Genomic DNA, 23580 nt, shown 5'->3' on the forward strand with positions numbered 1-23580 from the left:
TTTTTCCCGCAATATTTCAAACAACCCTTTCCAACAGCCATGGTTGTTTCTGAAAGGTTGCAAACCTTTTCAGAAACAATACCAACAACTCTATAAATAGAGTTTGAATCCCAGAATCTTTCCTTACGAAATTTTCTGAGCTGCTGCTTCTTTTTCTTCTTCTTCTTCTTCTTCTTCTTCTTCTTCTTCTGCACAATATTTTCCTGTGTGTTTTACGACCATTGAGTGGTTCGCAGTTCATCAGAGTTTTTGGTACCAATACACTGGTGAGTTAAATCGTTCTATCCTGGGAGGACATATTCCAGCACTTCGGGTACTTGAGGGGAATAATTTCCTTAAGGACACACTGTGTATTCAGTGGGCTCGATTTATTCCTATAATATTTTTTCAGAATTTATTTCGTTAAACAAGTATTACTAACTTTCTGTTTTATTTTTTCAGAAAGTTTAATTGTTTATTACAGCAATACAGAATTATAACAAGAGGGAGAGAGGATATTTGCTCCTAAGCAAGACCTACACCTTAACGTGACTGTAAGCTTCATTAGATATTTTGAGTTATATTTCTTCTTCAACTCATATTCATATTGCTTTGACTATTTACTTGGAACCCTAAAATTGGTCAAAGTGTCGTTATTGTCCAAAAAGAAACATGATTAGAAACCTTTTCGATTACAACTCTTCATCCTAAAATGTGCTATTTCTAGCTATGTTCTTTCCTTGTGAGTCTTTATCAAAATTAATTTAAGAATATTTTGGTCAACTAATATACATGTTCGTGATTTTACAACATGGAACAACGACTTCTTTTATAAAAAAAATGTTTGGCTTCTTTTCTAAAGAAATTCTTCATGTCAAAATAAAATTGGGAATATGATTCAAACTGAAAAAGGGAAGGAAAATCAAAATTTAATTTAGTTTACTATCATCGTTGATGTCCATAAAGAAATAGGATAATAGCCTATATCATGCATATTGGAAGTAGAGTTTGAAGGATGCATATGGCATTGATGATGTCTTTATCAATTTTGAAGAAATAGAATTACGGCTTTCATACCGTGAATATTATTAACGTGAGTTAAGTCTCTATATTACTACACGTCTTCATACTAAGGTGTGCTATTTCTTGGTTTTTCTTTTCTGAGTTTCGGCGTTAGATATTTTAAACCTATTTTGGACTATCAATATTATATTCGTTTCTCGGACAATATAATACATTTTCAATAAATTAGTAATACGATTGAATTTGGATAATATAGTACGTTGTCAAATATATGACTTTTTAAGAAGTATAACGTGTTCCTATAGGTATTAGTATTAGATTTTAGGTAATAGACGTACATCTTATCCCAAAAGTACTCATACTAATAGGATTCTAATTGTGTTCCTAGGGGTATTAGTATTAGGTTTAGGTAATAGATGTATATGTTAACGCGTACTATTTATCTATGTCCTACAACTAATAGGATTACAAGGCTAACATTTAGAATTCCGGTTACGTTCTTTCATTGTGAGTTATTATGTTTAATATTAAAAAGTTATTTTTGTAAATCAACATTGTATTCATGCTTTTATAATAATACTAGTTTCTATGTACGTGTGTTGCACGTATATTTTTGTCAGTTATTTACATGAAAGTAGAAGAGGCCGTAGCTTATGCACATAGATATTGTACCCGAGGCCGTAATCTATTCAAATAAACTTGTGGTTCATCATTCAGAAGATGGAGTATTCATATTCTTACTTCCTTTGTTCAGTTCAGTTATCAGCTATCGGTTATCAGTTATCATTTCAGTTATCAGTTATCATCTCAGTATTCAGTTCTCAGTTATCAGCTCAGTTTCAGAATTTATAGTTCTTTCTTTCAGTTACTTTACATACCGGTACAATTCAAATATACTGACGTCACTTTTGCCCGGGGCCTGTATCTCATGATGCAGGTAATGATTTACAGGTTGACGATTCAGAGCGCTAGGATTCTCGTACCAGCTATTTTCAGTACTTCATTAGAGGCTTCATAGACTAGAGTAATAGCTAGATAGAGTCACAAGCTTTTCATGTTAAATATTGTTGGCAATAGCTAGATAGAGTCACAAGCTTTTCATGTTAAATATTGTTGGCTTCAGATGTGTTTCAGACTTATATTAATGTTTTCATATTTTGATGTATATCATTCAAACTTTCAGTATATCATCATGCATTAGTTTATCTTCCGCATTCAGTATGTTATGATATCACATATTGATTCAGCCAACAAGTTGGTTCGTCGGTCACATATAGTCAGGCACCGGGTGTCGTGTTACGTCCAGGCCCAGGTTCAAGGCGTGACAATTTTCACGAAGCATTACCTTATCAGTGGACTACCTCATTTGGCAACCTATCTGTCTTTCGAAAACGGGCCCCGAACGTTGCTCTACAAGTTTTTGTTGAACCACCACTTTTTGTGTCAAGTCAGCTTCAAGCTGACCAAATGGGAGCCACTACTCAACGCACAGTTACAATCATAGGAGCACATGGAGCGGGCTGTGAGAGTACCCAACCATGTTTTGTTAGTAACTTGATAGCTCCAACCTACTATTCAACCTACTATTTTGAATACCTCAGCAGTATTCAACGTACTATTTTGAATATTGCTGTGGTAGAACCAACACTTCCCAGCATTGGGAGTTGTCACCATCGTAACACTAGGGAAGACACCTCCACCTTAGATGCTACTTTTAGGAATATTTTTGTATATACTATGGTGCATGACCACCAACCCTTGTACGCAAACTTTTAATTAATGCAGTTTATCTTTTACACAAAAAAAAAAAGGTTTCAGTTCCAATATTTGATAGTACTTATTAGTCTCCAAATAATAAAAAATTATTAATCCAAGTCCCCAATATAACAATAAGTTAAATATTTAGACACAAATCGGTAAGTAACAATACTATTGAATCTGGATAAACTCATCGTTCGAACTGAATTACATTCTCCCTCTCACTTCGTTTGAGCTATTAATACTGTTGATGCTCCTGAATTATAAACCATAATATTAAATAGCTATAAACTTATAGGAATACATCGTATGATTGATTTTAGATAAAAGCCAGAGAAAGGTACAATAGGGAGGGCGGTGGTCACTATTACAAAAGGGAGAAGTTCTAAGCACTTGTAGGAAGCCAATGGCTAGCCGAGGTTATGAATATTATTCATGGAGTCAAACACTAGTACTACACAGAAAAATTAGCAACAATTTATTTAAATATATCAACCGAGCATTCAGATTAAAAATAACTGAGTTATAACCATAAAATTTAAAAAATAATGGGCACGCCCTTGAAGGAAGCCTACAAGGAAGTAGGAGATCAGGTAGGGTGTCAAAAGAGAGGTTGCAAAAGGTCCTATGACTGTTTTATAATAATTTTTTCCCCTTCTATACGACATTTTTATAATATTTCTTAGAAGCTTAAATGAAGGGTCGTTAAAGGTTCATATAGCCGTCTCAAATTAGTTTGGATTCAAACATAGTTGTTTAGTTCAATTTTATTATTTTTCTTTATGTTTTAGATATTTTCTTATTATACAATTTTGTATTTTTGTATAGTAGTAGTACTTTCTATGTATTATCAAAATACGTAAGCTTTGCTATAAAATAATCAAGGAATTAATGCTCGGGACAGAAAAATAGATAGTCTGATCATTGTACTCTGAACAATCTACCGGTCAGAAGATAAACCCAAATAGACTACCTTTCTTTCATTTACTTCTTGTGATCGGCAGGCAAAGCGTACGTGACCACTGAATCTCGGTTTGATAACTCACATACCAATGGGAGGTATCACAAGTTATTTGGAGCAAAAATAGCGATGATGATTGTATTCCTCAGTTCGATAGCTCACACAACTTAGAGATTTCACAAGGTTGGAATAATAAAACAAGTCTAGTTATCCGTTATGCAGTGCTACAGAAACAATCTGGGAGTTGATGGTGGTTAGTTGTTTGCCAAATTGACAGAAAAATTCAATGTCCCATTCAGTTTAAAAAACATTACACACTTTTTATTGCATAGCTAAACTGACATGCCAGCGAAGGACTTTATGCAGTTAGAGTGAGATCCTCAACTCTTCTTAATGAAAGAAGTGCTTGAAATTGCAAAGACTACTACCCAGAACAAACTTCCCTATGGTGCAACTAATAAAAACGGAGCAAATTCATGTAAAGGTGGTGTTAACTCAAAATATGAATCAGTATCCCCAAGTATTTTATTCTAACAGGAATCAGCCTAGCAAACAAGAATAAGCAAAAACAACTTACCGCTTCCTAGAAAGTAGAAACAAACCAACTGTACAGTTGGAAATTAAATCTGTTAACTATGGTATCTCATTTACAAAGATAGCTATTTCCTTCTTCACTTTGATGCAGACTACGTGAAAGTTTAGGTCACTTTGAGCTCTTATTTTCTGTTTTATATTTTTGAAGCTCTTCTTGAGCAACCAATAGCCTACATATCAAAGAAACAGAAGCTTCAAGACCACTAGATATAATTGCCGGCATAAACTTGCAATATTAACGTATAATTATCGTACCTCAACCGTAAATCATTATTTTCACGAATTAATTCCTTCTCCCTGTCAAGAGCTGCCTCCAACTACGAAGAAAGAGAGAAGGATGTCATATAGTATGTTGGATCCCCCAAAAAATTAAGGAAACAGAGAAATTACAGAATATTAATTCCTGGTTTGAGAAGCCAAATTCAATTAAATGGTTGAATTTGCAGAGGCTGTAGCAACAAGATTAGTACAAATCCTTACCAGTGATTTCTCCACTCCAACTGAATTTGACGGAACGCATCCCAAGTCCACTGAAAGATTAGCTGAACATATTAAGTGAGACCAGATCATATGGAAAAGATAAATGTGAAATCAAGACGCATTAATTGCCATACCTGTGGAGTCACCACGGGTCACTTGCCTCATTGCACTAAGAATACTCTCCTGTTAAGAGTAAAAGCAGTTTTTACAAAGTATAAGAAGAAAAGAAAATCCTAGCAAGATGATCGATTTAGATCCATTCTTACTGTTCCAGTAATAGTTGCCTGTAAAGCGTTTTGCAGTAGTGGAAATATGGACTGGGAAGAAAGATTTGCTGGTGTAGCATCAGGTGGTAACGGTTGAGTAGCAGCCGGATGTTCTGGAGTCACCTACATGATCCATAAATTCTTTAGATAAATACAATAGAAGATGAAAAAGAAAAGAGAGGAAGAGATCAGTGGTTTACAAGACTAGATTTAGAATAGGATTATGTTTCAAGTCCTTAATCTTTTTGTTTCTGATTCATCATACATTAACAAGCCATTTGCATACTCTACCACCGCATTACTAACTCAAATGATATGCTTGAAACTTAATCTAGCAACACAGTACTTGTGAATGATGAGAACAATATTAACCACTACAGAACTCGAGATTCTTGAATTTACTTCGAACATCCACTAAAGAAGAGACACCATATGCGAGCACATATACCATCTCAGTTTTACAAGCTAAGAAACTATTCTTAGAGAAAGAAAAAGAGAGAAAGAGAGAGGGGAGGGACACTGTCGAAAACCACCTCCAAGCTGTGGCTCTTTTGTAGCATAAAATGAACTTACCTGCAGAAAAACACAAGAAATGATTCCCCAGTTTAGGAGAAATTCAGCATCATCATCAAGACAAAAGTTAACCGCTAGACATTCACCTTTTCCAAGTCAACATTCTCAGAGGTAACTTTAAACCGTCCTCTCTGCTGAACGACTTGATACTTAGTCTTCTCATCAAGATCTTCACTGCTACCGGCTAAATACAGTCTTGATTTAGCAAGCAAATATTAAACCAATGAATGCAAATGTACTCGGATTAAAGTGTATATAAGATAAAAGATACATGTTGTATCATTATAACTTGCCTGAAGTTCTGGAGTGTTTAATGAATATTTCAGCTGGCAAATCATCTGATGTTTGAGGAAAAGCCACATTGCAACTGGAAATATTTTGTGATGAACTTTTATCCCTAAACACAGAAAAGAAAAGACAATTCTAGAAACTCTGCAAAAAAGTGGCATCACAAAAAAATGGTTGCTTGCTAAACTAAAGAAACCAGCAATTAAGCACACGGGCAATGACTTCAAGCTAAAGGAAAATTAGAAATCTATTTACTCAATTTTTATATTTGAAACAATTTCGCAATTCACAAAAGCATATTTAAAGAATTTGATTAAAGAAAACTGCAAATAAATCATCCCAGGCATGTCATTCTTTTACATACTTAATTGCCTGAACATCAGTGATTTAGTAAAGAACTAGCTTTAGTCCAAAGATAATCAGTCCAAAAAGTAGTCCGAGTTTCAGTCTAGCAAGTGCAGATTACTTCAACTGAAAATTTTCAGATCTTTTAAGCGTTCGGTTCACTCAAATGGCCTCCGATTTGCTATCTAAGCTAGATCATTAATTGGTAAAACCTTCTTTTTCATTGTTCACGATATCCATAATTATTTACTAACATGTACTTCGTTTTACTAACATCCAGTGGCGGAGCCACATTGAAGCAAGGGGTGTCCCTTCGCCGGAAAATTACACTATTTTACTAGATAATTTTTTTATTTTATGTATATTTGCTATGCGTTGACTCCCCTTGACTTTTCGATATATCTAATTATTTATATTTTGACACCCCTAGATGAAAATTCTGGATCCGCTACTGCTAACATCGGTCAACAAACTTGGGATAGACATTTTTTTGTGACAATCACAAGGTTTGATGATGTCGACAGAGAGATCGAGACCCACAAGCATCACAAGGAGTTGATGGTAAGACATTATAACAAAAGGGATATAAAATAAGGAACAAAATGCACAAGCCAGCCATACACTGCAGTATTTCCTGATGTTGGAGAGAGCAATTTAGAGACCATATTTCATTTGCTTTTCTAAAAGGGAATGAAAATACAATAATCACTTCTATCCTCTATTAACAAAATTAAGGCAGAGTACGATGTCCCTGCCAGTTCAAATGTATTTCGCTGAGAGCAGAATCCCAATCAAAGTATTTATTTGGAGGAATAAAAGGCTGATTTTATTTAGTAATTCCAGAAAAATAAAATGCTGAAGACAGTAGATGCTGGTATTGTGCTACTACATAATGTTTAAAGTTCACATGGAAAACGTTTAGCATCCTTTGACAGGACATAAACCACCTCCGCAAAATATCCAAGAGTTTTTAAGAAAATTGAGATCATACCTTTGACAAGAATTTATGGGAATGCCTTCAAATGCTTCTGCATGAGTCCCATGTTCACCTTTTCCCACCACACTCATCTCCTCATAGCAAGGAGAAGAATTTTGTGACATTTGAGCATCTTGAATTGAACTAGCGATGCTTAAATCATCATCAAATTTCTCGTTTTTAGCTCTGAAAAGTAGAAATAGGCAGTCATCTTAGCAAAAGTAATAATGACACCATATAATATAAATCTGTTAGGTCCTTTGGATTAGGAGAAAAACATGATACAAGAGCAATTGATGAGACCTCTCAGCATCAGATTTCTTACTTGCTATAAGTCATGGTGCGGTCGGCAGGCGAAGGAGGGGCAGATGGATTGTCATCATCCTGTTGAGAGATGCATTATTAGGAGGAAAACCCAAATTGCTTCCTATCATATAAAACCTAAGTGAACATCGACATACGAATCCTGTAGCATCTGAATTTTGACTTCCAAAGGAGAATTGATGCTGAAATTTTGGAAGTTGTAGAGAAGATAACTGATTTTGAAGCCGGTTTCCTTGGTTGTCAAGCCCTGGGAGTGAATTTGTACTCCCACCTTGGTAATTCTCACCAAGAATTTCCTCATCTGGAATCTAAAAGTAAAAGAAGGAAGAAAAGTATTGTTTGCAAACTAGTGTTCATATATCTAGCTTTTAGAAAAAAAATCGACAATTAACATTTAAAACAATGATTAATTTGTCTTTGAGAAACCAAACATCGTATGCCCTCTTCGCATCAGACAACTTTCTCATCAGAAAAGTAAAGCTAAAGCACATGTATTAAAGATATTATTGGTACATGTGCAATAAATTATAGATTAAAATACCAAGGAAGCCTGTGCCTTCAAATCTTCAAGATTGAAGTTCCAGCTGCTAATCCCACGTTTATATTCATTCTGCACACGATGTTAAATCAGATTAAGGTTCAACTTATAATGTTAGAAAAGACTTTCAAAACAATGTACCTTAACAATAAGCCAACGAACGAGACAAATGGTAGGAATAAATACAATTTTAAGTTACTAGTTTCTTTTCTTTGCTTTTAAGTACAATTTTGATATTTCTTGTGTCATCTGCAAGATGATGTAGTTAAGTACTTTTCTTTTTTACCCTCTACTAGAGGCTGTATTCTTAGAACTAAAAATCTCTGGATTGAATGATAAAAAAATAACCTCCATGATCAGAAAAGCCTTTCCAGTAAAGTGGCAATCCTAATAATATCATGAAGCTTTTTGCTGGGCTAACATAGGTGGGGTATTGTTTAGCTTCCAAGAAGTAAATCTATTGAAACTGTGCAAAATGATATTGTCTTGGGCACACAGCATAGCAAAATAATATGCATGCGAACTAAATATAATCCCTTAATCTCTTTTCCCAGCAAACTGCCAGTGTCCTGTTTTATGTCTAAGCCATTAAAAAGTATTACCTATATTCATTTGGTGTATATAATCTTGTCTATATGGCTAACCATTGTTTTCTTTCATTGTTGATCACCTTACTGTCTGGTTGTTTTTATTCTGCCTTTATATGGCTTTTTGGTACTGTCCCTTCTTGTCTGTATTTTCATTAATGGTGCTTATGCTTTCCTGAGCCGAGGATCTATTGGAAACAACCTCTCTATCCTCACAAGGTAGGGGTAAGGTCTGCGTACACACTACCTGAGTACATGCTCTAGACAACGATATATGTACCATACCATATAGTATCACGCATGCACGTCTAATAACCCTTATGATTATAAAATCACAAATTCCAGTTCTAATATATTATTCAGTATAAAGATATCAAATCATCAGAGTCTTCTTCTAGTGACGTTGGCTATGGTTATGGCACAGAACCTGTGACATTTCTTCTTTCTGCCCATCTGGTATCTTCTTTTGCGCTAGCATGTCTTCTTCTTTTCTCTACAATTAAGAAAGGTTCTTGTTACCATAGAAATATTGAGGCTGTGTTATCATCTAGATGGAATATATATGGCTCCAAAGAGGAGGGAAAAATTATGAAACCTTCAATTCTTTTATGCGATCACCAAGAGCTGGCAAGCCTTCCAACAATGTTCTTGATATATAATCACTGGACCTAGCTTGCTTAAAGAAAGGATGCTTCAACAATTTTTTGGCTGAAGGTCTTTTTGAAGGATCTTTTACCAAGCAACTAGCAATCATTTGCCTAAAGGACTGAGAAGAAAAAAAAAATTGCAAGCAGATGTTAGTGACATTTTTGGACCATAACCACTAATGGTTTGAGAAATACCTTTGAGAACTTCTTATCCCTCTCATAATCAAGGCCCGGTGGTGCATTTTGCAATGTCATTAGCAATACCTGCAAAGTGAAAAACATGCAATGCATTTATGGTCACAAAGGCTCCACCAGGAAAGCAAATTTAGGATGCACTGTCACTGTACCTTCATTGGAGGGTATTTTGAGAAAGGAGCATGTCCATGAGCAAGCTCTAAAGCAGTTATGCCAAAAGACCAAATATCAGCTCTGTGGGGAACCATTAGAAAATACATTTTAAAACAAAAAAACAAAAGACTTCCTACAGATAAAGTAAAATTAGGAAAAGCAGAATGTACGAATACACAGAAATGTTACTTGCAATCATAACCATGCAATTGCTCCATGACCTCCGGTGCCATCCTGTAAAAGAAATGTAAATTATGGAGAAACAACTTGATATTTGAACCTGAGCTTATCAATATTTTTAATGCCTAAGTTTCTGAATGTGCATCGCTATGTATAAACAAGACTTCTTCAACGGTTATCAACTACTACAGACATTACAAAAGCTAAATAGCAAAAAGAGAGAAGCAATCTCTGGGTTAAAGCATACCAACAGGGAGTTCCAACAAATGTGTTCCGTATACGCTGCCTATCACCTGAATCAAACAAGTAGGCTGATACACCAAAATCTCCCAACTTTATTCCACCACGTGAATCAATGAGAATATTTCCAGCCTACAATAACCATACAAGTATGTTGATTTCAAGTTCCAAAAGGTTATGGAAAAGTTATCGTCCTGTTCATCTGTCCATGCAGTTGCTAAACTACCAGGATGGATTAAGAATTTTCCCTTTGTTATATTTGCATGGGACGTAAAACACAAAAGATATCCTAAAGATTCTTCTTTGATACCATATCCAAACTCCAAAGAGATCCTAAAATGAAATTAATTAAACAAGTTGCAATAGAAGTCCAATAGACACCTTCTTTAATGCAGTGCAAGACTCTACAGTGAAACCTGATGGATGAATACATAATCTCATCAAATGCTTAAAGGATCGGCTGATGCGAAGAAACTAGTAATGGCTTTATGTAACAGGTGGACTTACTTTGACATCCCGATGAATGTAGCCATGATCATGAAGGTATTCCAAACCCTTTAGCACTTCGCGTAAGACTGTTGCAATAACCACCTCTCCGAGACCATCAGGATGAGCAGCCTTCAGTATGTGGAGACAGGAACCACCAGCCATGTACGGCATGACAACCCAAAGATTTTGATCACATACAAAGGAGCAGTGTGATTTAAGAACATTGGGATGGTCAACTAGGACCATTATCTGTGCTTCCCGTGAGACGCGGTCCTGGATTAGAAATCAGCCAACTTGCTTCTTCATTTAATCGAAGTATCAGCAACCACAATACAAACGAAATGATAATATCTGTAAACTTAGGTACTTTCGAGAAGTAAATAATTCATAGACTTTCACGAAAAATACAGAAAATACATCACATTCAATCCTCCATTGCACGATGATGATAAGAACTCTATACTTATAGATTTCCAAGCTTGGATTAATGAATTCACCCGGAAAGCGAAGATCAAGGAGCTTTTTTCAAGATGATAATTGCAAAATAGAGAGTTTTTAGGAGCACAACTTAATCTAATTATGCTCTAAGATTACCCTTTTTTTTTTGTTTCTCATCCGGTGTTCGATACACGCTTTGGGGCCGACTAATCCTGATTCTTGTCGGGAAGTTCAGTTTGGGGATAAAGCGCTTCTTACCAAAGGCGACTCTATTCCTATGGCTCGAACTCGAGACTTCTGGTTAAGAATGGAGGGATACTTACCACACCACCACAACCTTTGATCTCAATACTAACCACTGGTCCAAGATTATCATCTCAATATTAACTAGCAAAGATAAACTTTCTTTCGAAGTGGGAATATTAGCTGCTTCTACTAGGTATAGGATAAGTCATAAGGCTTATCAATCCCTTTTTCTGGGAAACAAAAAAAAGAAAAAAGCACTACTTTATAATAACTCAATTGAAAAGCTGATATGACTCCAACAATGAATATAAGACCTCTATTCAGCTATTTTCAGTACTGAAAACCCAAGCTACCAAAGCTCAGTTAGTACTTTAACATCTGAAATATTGTGTATCAAGAATGAACCAAATAAAAACTATAACTAGTGTGGAGAGTGAAAAGTCTGATGTACATAAAAAACGGAACTTGGAGAAACCAACGCCATAAGAAAATAACAAGCATTGATTTCAAATTGGTTTCAACGCTAAGAATTAATCAATTGTGACAATTAAGGCCGTAAATAGATAAAAAGAAGTTCAATTTTTTTTTTACCAGATCACATTTATCACGCTCGAAATCTAGGATTTTGATGGCAACGATCTCATTGAGAGGATTACAAAGAGCGCGATGAACCAAGGCGCTAACTCCTTGCCCTACCTCCTCGTACAGTGTGTAATGTTCGGATCCAATTGTATACTGTATTCGCTTTTCGCTTGGCTTCTTTACTAAACTTTTCTTGTCCATTATTCAAACACTCTGTTCTACGCTATTGCAAAACTCACAATCGCAGCATGCATGTAATCCACAGATCCGGATTCTACGTAAAAACACAGCGGAATTCAACTTTAAAGCCATTAAAATCCAAGGCCAGCTCTAGGGTATGAAGGCCATTGCCTTGGGCCCCAATTACTTAAGGCCCCAAAAATTATTACTACACTACTATATAGTTACTACTTGCTAAGTACTACTATAAATTATATAATATTTATAAATTATTAATAGAAGATTTTAAAATTTGGTAAAGGTAACATTGAGTGAGTTAATACAATTAATTTCTCTCTCATTAAATTAAATGATATATTTACTTTCTATTTTTTTTCTTCTATACTTCTTTTTTCCTCACGATTTTACTTTCTATTTTTAATTCATATTCGCTAAATTATCAATTTTTTTGTCACATTTGATTGATCCATACATCAGAAAGTAAGAAATTCTCGAAGAAGATAGGACAAGGTTCAAAACTCAATTAATAATGGACTCACCCCTTTAATGTTTTCACTTGATACCACCATATTTTTTTTTGTATATGAGAGAGTTCAAATATGATGTGTGCGTAGCTCACAATTGCCTTGCGCTTTCATGACCACTAAATCAAAGCCATGTAGGCTTTTTGTGTGTCTTATTTTTATATTGATTTTATGAAACAAGTTTAAGGGCCTTTTAACAAATGAATGTTGTACTTATTTTAAGTTATTTTATATAATTCGATCTCCTTGTACACAAATTTAAAACAATTGACGCTACATACACATAGTTAGTACTATATTAAATGCACGAAGTCCTACCTAAAATTTTGATTGATTTTTTAACCTTTAAAATAAATTTCACATTGTATAAAATTATAATTTGATTATTTTCTTAATATTTAGGAGATTGACATCACCTAAAATTTTGATTATTAATTTTCTAATATTTAGGATATTGAAATCGACCAAAATTTTGATTATTAAATCTTTCTTATTTGTACTAGTAGGAAATTCTAATATTTAAAACTTTAAAATTAATTAAGAGTTTTTTATTTGAACTATGTAACATAAATCTTTCCTAATTGTATCAATTCACGTGCACTTCCAATACTAATCAAGTTCCTGACCAGTGTTTGAAGTTCCAAAGTAATACAAATTTCACATGTACAACAACACTTAATTTGAACAACCTCGTAGGCTCTTACAAACTATATAATACAAAGGGATACGTTGGCTCAATGCATCACACCACACACGAAATATCATCCTTTCCAGGTAATTTTATTTTCCTTATCACATGAACTGTCTATAAGAGATTAATTTATTCCATCTATCTCAATTGACAATAAACTATACTAGCATGTTGTTGTCTTGCTTTAGTTGTATCCTTTTCTTCTTGCTGTTTTAAACTTTTTTTCTATCTTCAATGATGATTCTGCTTTGTGGTGATGAACCCCAGTTCTGGGTAAATATTATGTGTTGCATACTCGATTGAACTGTAATATCTTTTATTTCATTGTCTTATATTGCATGGTTTACTAATAGGTTTTTTTATTATTAATGATTGTACACTCACGGAATGATATAATATCTTTCATGCTTGAAATATAATTGAATTTCTTTCATTACATGAAATCTCTAGTAAAGACTAGTTTCATATAACGTAATTCTTTTTATATTCAATAATACGAGTACATGTATAATGCGCGTACCTTAAGACTAGTTAAGAAAAAACTACTTGGAATTGCATCTAGATCGTTATACACATAATCTTCAACGAAAGAATACTTGTTACAGATTAACTGCAAACAATTCGACAAATCCATCAACATATACATAGTGATCAACGCATTAATTTTATGAGCAGTAAACAAATTTAATAAAAGAAAATTTCATGCAGAACTAATAATTAAAAGACTCCACAATAAAGAGCAGTCATGGAATTCACAGTCGAAATTATATAGAAAAAGCGAGAAAGTAAAAAAGAACAGAAAACTAAAACGGTATTTGTCCAGATTAATCTTTGAAAACATAGAAATTTTAAAATAATAACAGTGGTGACAAGCCTAATTAACAGCAGCAACAGATTATAGATCATATACTTGTGCACTTGTACATCTCCCATTCTTCAATCTCCAAGCTTAAAAAAGTGTCTTAGGTTGTGTTTGGTCAAGATCAAAATCTAATAAATCCATGTAGTTGCTGAAATCATCCATTGGTGGCATGTCTGGTAATCCGTCCCAAAATTCTTCAGAAGGTGGCCAACAATCATTTTCTGGAACAAGAGGAATAGGTTCATCTCTTTTCATATGTTGAGAAGTAGAGCCCTCTAACCGTTGGTCATTAATAGCATTTCCTTCAGTTTTCACGAGATGAAGCCCTGAATTAGTACTTTGTTCTCCACACAAATAAATATCCTGCCGTGGGAATACACTGAGTATGTTGTCGTTGTTGTTGCAACTCAAATAAACATTCTGATCTCCTGTAACATGTGTATGCTGCACTACTTGAGGAGGATGATAATCTGCTATAGGATTTGCCATTATAGTTGACATGATATCAGCTGATGAAGTCTTTGTTTGGCCAAAATCACTAGCAGCAGTAGCTTGTAATTTATGGCCATTATACAAATAATTCAACTTCATGCCTACATTTTGAGGATTCTGAGACTTGATAATTGTATTATTGGTCTTGAATTTTCGCTTTGTTGATCGAAGTGGTTGACCATTGTTATGGTTCATCACTTGTTTGGGCTCAATCAAAGAATTTACCACATTCCTTTGTTCGTCTCTTTTCCTCTTTTCCCTTTCATAAATTCTGCATACTATAAAATTGTTGAACTGCACGCAACACAAAGTGAACATACATAATTTTAACCATATATATAATTTTTTACATATATGAATATACTATATGTAAAACATAACATGTCTATTTGGTACGTAGTTGGTAGTTGTTACTACTATATATTCATGAAATTTAATGTTATTATCAAGTCTTTCGTTTTGTGAACAGTAAGATAAGATTGGCATAATTAAGAGGTAAAAAAATACATAGAATAAGAATACTCATCTTGGAAAACTATATATCTTATACAAAACATTAGTCCACCTCAACACCATCATTAATGAATAATGAAATTAAATTATATGCACTGATAGTGTAAAATTATTTATATTATTTGTGCAATCCAACTGAATTAGCAGACTGCTATTCTATTTTTAGATTATCATATCATACTTATTATTCGTGAAAAAAAAAAATATACTATGTTATTATAGGTAAGCTTAAACAGTGATATAAAAGATTTAAACACTATAGTGCAAAAACTTAAGCTTGTTGAATAGTACATACCTTTTTTTCTGGAGCGTGCCGAGAAAAGAGACTCTTATGTAGTTCAAGCTCATGCATTATCCAATTTGTCTTGATATCGTTTTGGCCCTTTGGGGTTTTTAGATAGTAAACAAGTACGTTCTTTTTGCCCAACGGCAAGTTACCAGCAGCGAATATAGGAGTGAGTTTGTTGGTAATTTTCCAATATCCCTTTCCATCCCTGGTACTCCGATCAGCCCTAAATCCGTTTGGATATTTTCGTTCTCTCCTTGTGAAAAAATAGGTATACTCCTCTTTCGTGTCCATTCCTACAGTTATAATGGCAAAACCATTAACTAAAAAATAAGTTTCTTGTATTATATTAAAAAATAAAGTCGTGACCCCTAGTGGCGTTAGACAGAATTTTATGCAAGCGATATCATCACAACTCAGCTTGTATACGAGTTTTGATCTAGAACAGTATTAAGGTTTTAGTAATTAGTTTTCAGGTCGATACAACTTACACAAAATCTAAATACATCACTGTAACTATCGAAAAAATAGATAGGCGGAATATGGAGAGAGACACATCTAGCAAAGAACGACAGACGCATATGCTGTCATAACTCATAACTTTCCAGCTTCCAGGATTTGCAATAAACCAACGGTAGAACCTTTAGTTCCACTAATCTAGACAGGAGATAATCACAATTTAAAAAAAAATAGATAGGCGGAATATGGAAATCAGTTAATTGTGTAAGGACGAAAAAGCACATCCTATAATTCACAGAAGAACGCATATTATGACAATAGTATATTATGCCACATAATTAAGAAGAGGCCGAAAAAGGAAAAGTGTCCAACTTACACAAAATCTAAGTATGTCACTGTAATTATCGATGCAACAAATTAAAGCAACAACTATGACTATTTCGCGATGATTAGAATGAACAATATTACGGTAAAAGAGTTTTAGTTTAGTCCACCGCCTTAAAAAATAAAAGTGACACCCCCTATTGGCTTAACATAGAATTTTGTGCAAACAATATCGATCATTGTCACAATTCAACTTATTGCATAGGTGTTTTGGTCTAGAGACGTGCTAGGGTTTTAATACTTAGTTTCTAGGTCGATACAACTTGCACAAAATCTAAGTACGTCATTGTAACTGTCGAAGCCATACCTGGAAGCTGAAAAGGGTTGCGTTCGTAGATGTCGGCGTCCTGTATTAGTCCTGACGGTATAATTTCTCCTTTCACCTTGCAAAGTAAATACAGTAGCAGCTCTTGATTGTCTGGAACAAACCTGTAACCTAGTGGGTATTTTTTCATGTACTGATGAGAGCCTTCTTCTTTTTCTCCAGACATGGCCTGGTTTCTTTGTTTCTATGTGTAAAGTTGCCCTAGCTAATTGGTAATTTCCGATGATATTATTTCTATTTTTTTTTTTGTTAGAATAGTTTGATAACTAGTGATGCGCACATGCTTTATATATTTGCGGACAAACTTTAGGCAATTGTTATTTGATGTGTTTTAGTAGATTTAGGAATCCTATCTACGACATATTTTAGTTCTAAATTTTCCTTTCTTTAGATGGTTTAGACTAAATAATACACGTGATAATCTTTTAATTAGTTGATGGTGTGATAAGTTTATCTAATGGTGTAAAGAACTTTGTCCAATGAGAATGCATAAAATTATGAAAACCAATTTGTGATTATATTGCAAGTAAAGGAAGATGCTAAGGTAGTTTTTATTACCACTGTTACCTTCCGCTATCATCTCTTTTCTTTCTTTCTTGACACGCACTCCTCTCTCTCTCTTGCGAAAATTTCGCTTAATTTCATTAACCTTTTTTATTTAGGAAATAATATCTAATACCTCTTTTACATTAGTATCTTCAGAAAAAAGAGGACAATAATTATCAGAATATTAAGAGGTAAATAATGGCCTCAAACGTTTTGGATTATAAGTTTTCAAAAGTAAAAAAAAAAAAGTAAATTTCTTTTGAAGCAGTATGCATTTAACGTTTTGAATGATATAGACCAGTTAAATAAAATTTTAATTATAGTTGTATGAGTAACACCTTAAAAGGAACGACCAAATCACATATATTCAATGTTTTAAAACTCTCCGTAAATCAAAACAAAGCTCTGAAGTTAAAAAGAAACCAAAAGAAGTAAAGGAAGCTATAGACTTCCAATTTCTAAGTAATGCACATATACTATTGCACATTTACAATATTTGGAAAATTACTCGTTGTAGTCCACAGTAATTAATGAAGAACTTTAGAACTGTCAAAACAGACTTCGACAAGTGACAAAAAATTGCACGGCATGTCCCTAACGGGACTGGTTTTGGCGGAATGTTTCCATTTTTGACATTCTTAGTGAAATGTTCTCATTTGTTTTTACTTGAATACCATAATTGTTCAATATTAAAAGCTTGAATTTTTGTTTGGTGATGGAAAGTAGAAGGTTAACGATCCATTATTGTTAAAAATCATTTGAATGTTGATAATTTATGCTTAAATTTTTAGTTTAAAACCGATTTAGTGATTTATTGTAAAAAATCTCAAAACTCATTGTTGGACCTTAGAAAGTGTTGAAGAAGACAAAGTGAGTGTTTTTAATTTAGTGTTATTTACTAAATTGGTGATTGGGGATTCTTTTGATTTGGAAGTTTTATTTCAAAATTGAGATCATTTGGAGCAGATTTTGTATGGTTTGATCAAAATTAAAGTTGCAAGTTCGAAGAATACTTTGTTAAAACAACACGTAAAAACTATGTCAATCAGGTAGACTTCGATGAACAACTTAACAGATAGATAAAGTAAATATAACATAAACTCTACCAATCCGATAGAGAAATCCCTGAAAAGCAAAATCATGCCAATCTGGTAGACTTTGATGAACAACCTAATAGATACATAGAGTAATTATAGCATAAACTCTATCAATTCGATAAAGAAACGTACACTCAAGAGCAATAATTATGGGGCCATTCCTGTCATCACCCGACTCGTGAAGTCGATTCAACTGATCACCGCTAGTTGGGTGGGATGGACTGGCATTTTCTAGCCCACTTCAGATTACTTCTAGCCAAGCCCGTGCCATCATTATTATAGCCACCTCGTTCCTCTCCCCGAACCCTCTTTCTCTTCATTCTTTCTACTATTCTCAACAGTTCAGTCATATTATATCGAAGGAAAACAAAAGGTTAGGACAAACTATAGGAGAAGGTAAGTCAAGTTCCTTAAACTTTTGTTATCACCTATTGTGGAGTACAAGGAGCGTAAAGTGCACGTGAAACCAACTAGCGAACTGGTCTGCTGGCCGTTCTTATGCGTTGCACGTTAGTAATAACATGTGATGATTTAAATATTTATTTATATGAAAGAACAATAAAATATAATTAATGAGAGAAATTTTATGTTTAATAATACAACAATCATCTAAATGCAGAAAATTATTATTACATTAGCATAATACATGAATTTAAAATAAAAGAATATCTTCAAAACTTACACAAATGATCAATTTTGTCATGTTAGTTAGATAATTATGTATTATAGTTTAAAAGTATTTAATGTGATGGTATCTTAATGAACACTTCTTTTTGGATAATTTTTGTGTGTGTATGTTTTCCTCTTAATGCTTTGGTTGTTATGCCTTAACCAGAACTCTTGGTGTCGATCTTGATATCCTTCTTGAAAGCGTAACACACAATTGTTCGTGCAAGAATATATATTGCGGTAAATATAGTCCAATATTTAGGATGTTTGTCCTTGCACTTTATTTATTATATTTACAAAATATAAACACTAAAAATTATTTTCACACAAATTTAAAAGGATATTCCTTAGTTTCGGAAGAAGACAGTTGAATTCAGGGATAAGAATATACATAGAAGCACATTGACCAGTATCATAATTTTTGCATTTATGACGTTATTATCAAAACTTCTATATACCATCTGTGTGCTATTACATAAGTTATTTGGCGTGTCTAAGTTTTTCAGTAGCATGATGGGCATATTTTTCTTCAAAATAACTTATATACAATGGGAGATAAATTTTAACATAGTCTATTATACATATGGTGACACTAACATATGTAAGAAATAATAAACTTGACAACAAACATGTATGGTAAAAGGTCATTTGGTATTAAAGTATTTAAGTGTTTAAGTATTCTTCTTGGTAGTAATTATTGGTATCATTTTCTGCTTGGTCAAAAGCTGAAAAATATTTTATTTTTACTATAAAATTTTGCGATCAACATTTTATTTAGTTGATCAATATATTCATTTCTGGCAGCTAATATATCTTTTTAATTCTATCGTGCGACTTGCACAAATTACGTTTTAATCTAATAATAGAATTATTTCTCTTATTAAATGTAATATGGCCAAATTTTTATGACATTTTCCATGACATAATATCCACTATAACAAATTTGTGGATCATGACATCTGCCATGACATAATATCCACTATTAGGCCAAGGATTTCTTGCTATAAATAGAGGAATTTCTCTTCATTTGAAAACACACCAATTCAAGAGCTTTTCACTCTTGTCTTACTTTCTCCTCTATTTCATTATAGAGTATTTTGTAAGAGAGCGAGTGTTGGGAAACACTTGTGTGAATCCTTTCTTTGGAGTGATCTTGTGAGATTATTCTCTTGGGGTATTTGAAAATTAGAGTATTTACTCTAATTTTGTACTCTCTTTTGTACTCTTGTTGGTATAGTGAAATTGCTCCTCTCCGCTTGTGGACGCATGTCACCTTGACTGAACCATGTTAAATTTGTGTCTTTTTTATATTCTTTAATTGCCGTTATTATCAACTTCCATTGTCTTTGTTATTGTTATTATATCGTTGTTTGGCTAAATTCCGCACTACCCGGGTTCCCGATCCTAATAAATTGATATCAGAATCAGATCTAACCGGGTTAGTTTAAATAGTCAAAATGACTCTAACAAAGTCTTACGTTGAAAAATTTGACCGAAGTACAAACTTCGAAATGTGGCAATTAAAGATGGAAGCTATCCTAATTCAGGATGGCTTAGATTTGGCACTGCAAGGAAATGAGAAGATGCTGGATAAAATGACGGACGAGGAGTTTGCTATCATAGACAAAAAGGCAAAATCAAGTATTATTTTAAATCTTTCAAATGAGGTTTTGCGTGAAGTTGCAGCAGAAAGCTTAGCCAAAGGCATATGGAAAAAGTTTAAAACCCTATATATGAAAAGAACAGTAGAAAACAGGCTTTACCTAAAGCAAAAACTTTACACTTTTCATATGGCTGAAGGTACCTCTATACTTACACATCTTGATACTTTTGATTCTCTTCTTATGGATTTAAGTAACATAGATGTTGAAATCAAAGATGAGGATCAAACTGTGTTATTGCTTGTTTCCTTACCCCAGGCGTTTAAACATATAAGAGATACTATGCTTTATGGAAAGGATAATATCTCTTATAAAGATATCAAATCTATTTTGAAATCAAAAGAACAAATAGATAGAGATATTACTGGGGAAACTAGTAGGAACCAAGGGGAAGACTTATTCATAAGAGGTAGATCCAATAAGAAAGACTCAAGTAGTGAAAAACCTAAATCAAGGTCAAAATCCAGATACATAAATGTCATGTACAAATATTGTCATAAGAAAGGTCACATTATTTCTGAATGCTTTAAATTGAAAAACAAAGAAAAGCATACAGAAAAGAAAAATGAGCACAAAAATATTGACACTGCCGAAGCAAGTGTAGCTGTTGATGAGATTGAGGGAACTATTTTTTTAGTAACTAATAATAGTTTCAAATCTAACAATGAGTGAATTTTAGATTCGGGTTGTTCTTATCATATGTGTCCCGGTCGGGATTTATTTACCACATATGAATCTATTGGAGGTCGAGTTGTCTTGATGGGCAATAATGATGCCTGCAAAGTTATTGGAAAAGGTACAGTCCGAATCAAAATGCACGATGGTGTGGTGAGAACTCTCACCGATGTTAGATATGTTCCTAACTTGAAGAAAAATCTCATCTCTTTGGGCACTCTAGAATCTCTTGGGTGCAAGTACACAGGTGAAGGTGAAGTTCTGAAAATTTTTCATAGTGCTCTTGTAATCATGAAAGGACGCAGATCTGGTATACTCTTTTGGGATCTACTGTTACAGGTGTTGCTGCAGTTTCAATATCAGATAAATCAGATTCTGACATCACCAAATTATGGCATATGCGATTGGGGCATATGAGTAAAAAAGGTCTTTCCATCCTCAGCAAAAGAGGTCTCTTATGTGGCCAAAGTACCGAAAATATGGAGTTCTGTGAATATTGTGTGTTTGGGAAGCAGAAAAGAGTCAGCTTCAAATCTCCAGCGATTCATAGAACAAAAGGTACTGTGGATTACATTCATTCAGATCTTTGGGGTCCTTTACGTACCCCATCAAAAGGTGGTGCCAGGTATATGTTAACTTTTATTGATGAATATTCAAGAAAAGTTTGGATTTATTTCCTGAAAAATAAAAGTGATGTTTTCTTAAATTTCAAACAATGGAAAGTTTTGATTGAGAAGCAAACAAGAAAACATGTTAAGCGGCTTAGAACAGATAATGGCTTGAAATTTTGTAATGATGAATTCAAAGAATTTTGCAAGAATGAAGGAATTGCTCGATGTCGTACTGTGAGAATGACACCTCAGCAAAATGGTGTGGCAGAAAGGATGAATATAACTCTTTTGGAAAGGGCTCGTTGCATGATTTCAAACGCTGGGTTGACAAACGCCTTTTGGGCAGAAGCTATCTCTACAACTTGTAATATTATCAACCGAGCTCCTTCTGCACCTTTGAACTTTAAGACTCCAGAGGAAATGTGGTCAGTTACTCCTACTAATTATTCTGGTTTAAAGATATTTGGTTGCCCTGCATACATGCATGTAAATGATGGAAAATTAGAGCCAAGGGCTAAAAAGTGCATTTTTCTTGGGTATGCATCTGGGGTGAAAGGATACCGACTATGGTATCCTGATCCCACGGCACCAAAATTTATAATTAGCAGAGATGTAACCTTTGATGAATCCTCTATGTTACATTCTAGAAAAGAGTCTTCTAGTTCTTGTAATACAGATAAAGGAAAGAGTACACAGAACTAAGTGAAAGTTGAGATTGGCATTCCTTCCGAGCCAAGCTCATCAACTTTGAAGAAAAATATAGTTGAAACTTCTGAAGTTGAGCCAGAAGCTGAAATTCCTGAAGTTGAGAATCTTGAAGTTAAACCATAAGAAGAAGAGTATTCTATAGCCAAACATAGACCAAGAAGAGAAGGCAAACAACCATTAAGGTTTGGAGATTATGTTGCATTTGATTTTTCAGTTGCACAGGAAACTGAAGAAATTGGGGAACCATCAAAATATTTAGAAGCAGTTTCTGCTGCTGACTCAACCAAATGGCTAGTTGCAATGAATGAAGAAATTGAGTCTCTCCACAAGAATGGTACTTGGTCTCTTGTGAAGCCGCCATCAGGAAAAAGAATTATTGGTTGCAAATGGGTCTTCAAGAAAAAGGATGGTATTACAGGGGTTGAAGATGCGAGGTATAAGGCACAGTTAGTTGCAAAGGGCTATAGTCATGTACAAAGAGTTGATTTTAATGATATTTTCTCGCCTGTTGTTAAACATAGCTCTATTCGTGTCTTGCTTGCCTTCGTTGTCATGTATGATTTGGAATTAGAACAACTTGATGTTAAGACAACTTTCTTGCATGGCGAACTTGAGGAACAAATATACATGCATCAACCCGAAGGATTTGAAATTGAAGGAAAAGAAGATCATGTTTGCTTGTTGAAGAAATCCTTGTACGGATTAAAGCAGTCTCCAAGACAATGGTATAAAAGGTTTGATTCTTTTATGTTGGGTCATGGTTATTCGAGGAGCATGTATGATAGTTGTGTTTACTTCCGGAAGTTAAATGATGGTTCATTTGTGTACTTATTACTTTTATGTTGATGACATGCTCATTGCTGCTAAGGATTTAACAGAAATTCACAATTTAAAAATTCAGTTGAAAAGTGAATTTGAGATGAAAGATTTGGGAGCAGCTAAGAAAATCCTTGGCATGAAGATCAAAAGAGATCGAAAAGCCAACAGGCTATTCCTGACCCAGAAGAAGTACTTGGAGAAAGTCTTAGAGAGGTT

General features: G+C 34.0%; 1 protein-coding gene across 4 annotated transcripts; it reads right to left on the minus strand.

Moving 5' to 3' along the window:
- Positions 1-4194: 4194 nt before the first annotated feature.
- Positions 4195-12241, minus strand: LOC107772896 (uncharacterized). Of its 4 annotated transcripts, none has more exons than XM_075244938.1 (19): positions 11872-12241; positions 10615-10869; positions 10115-10239; positions 9877-9921; positions 9687-9768; positions 9535-9603; positions 9288-9458; positions 9120-9185; positions 8109-8177; positions 7705-7875; positions 7569-7627; positions 7259-7429; positions 5928-6031; positions 5721-5818; positions 5062-5184; positions 4930-4978; positions 4796-4857; positions 4571-4632; positions 4195-4485 (listed from the first exon to the last, which is right to left on the minus strand). In XM_075244938.1, exons 1-19 carry the CDS (start codon positions 12061-12063, stop codon positions 4425-4427), a joined length of 2034 nt encoding a protein of 677 aa, XP_075101039.1. In that variant the 5' UTR covers positions 12064-12241; the 3' UTR covers positions 4195-4424. The 4 variants fall into 4 exon arrangements, 2 of the variants coding, with proteins under 2 accessions (XP_075101039.1, XP_075101040.1); XM_075244939.1 differs by having other exon boundaries at positions 4796-4845; positions 11872-12240; XR_012705477.1 differs by lacking the exons at positions 4195-4485; positions 4571-4632 and adding an exon at positions 5595-5634 and having other exon boundaries at positions 4796-4845.
- Positions 12242-23580: the final 11339 nt, after the last annotated feature.

Source organism: Nicotiana tabacum, chromosome 22 (assembly GCF_000715075.1).
Source record: "Nicotiana tabacum cultivar K326 chromosome 22, ASM71507v2, whole genome shotgun sequence".
Classification (NCBI taxonomy): Eukaryota; Viridiplantae; Streptophyta; class Magnoliopsida; order Solanales; family Solanaceae; genus Nicotiana; species Nicotiana tabacum.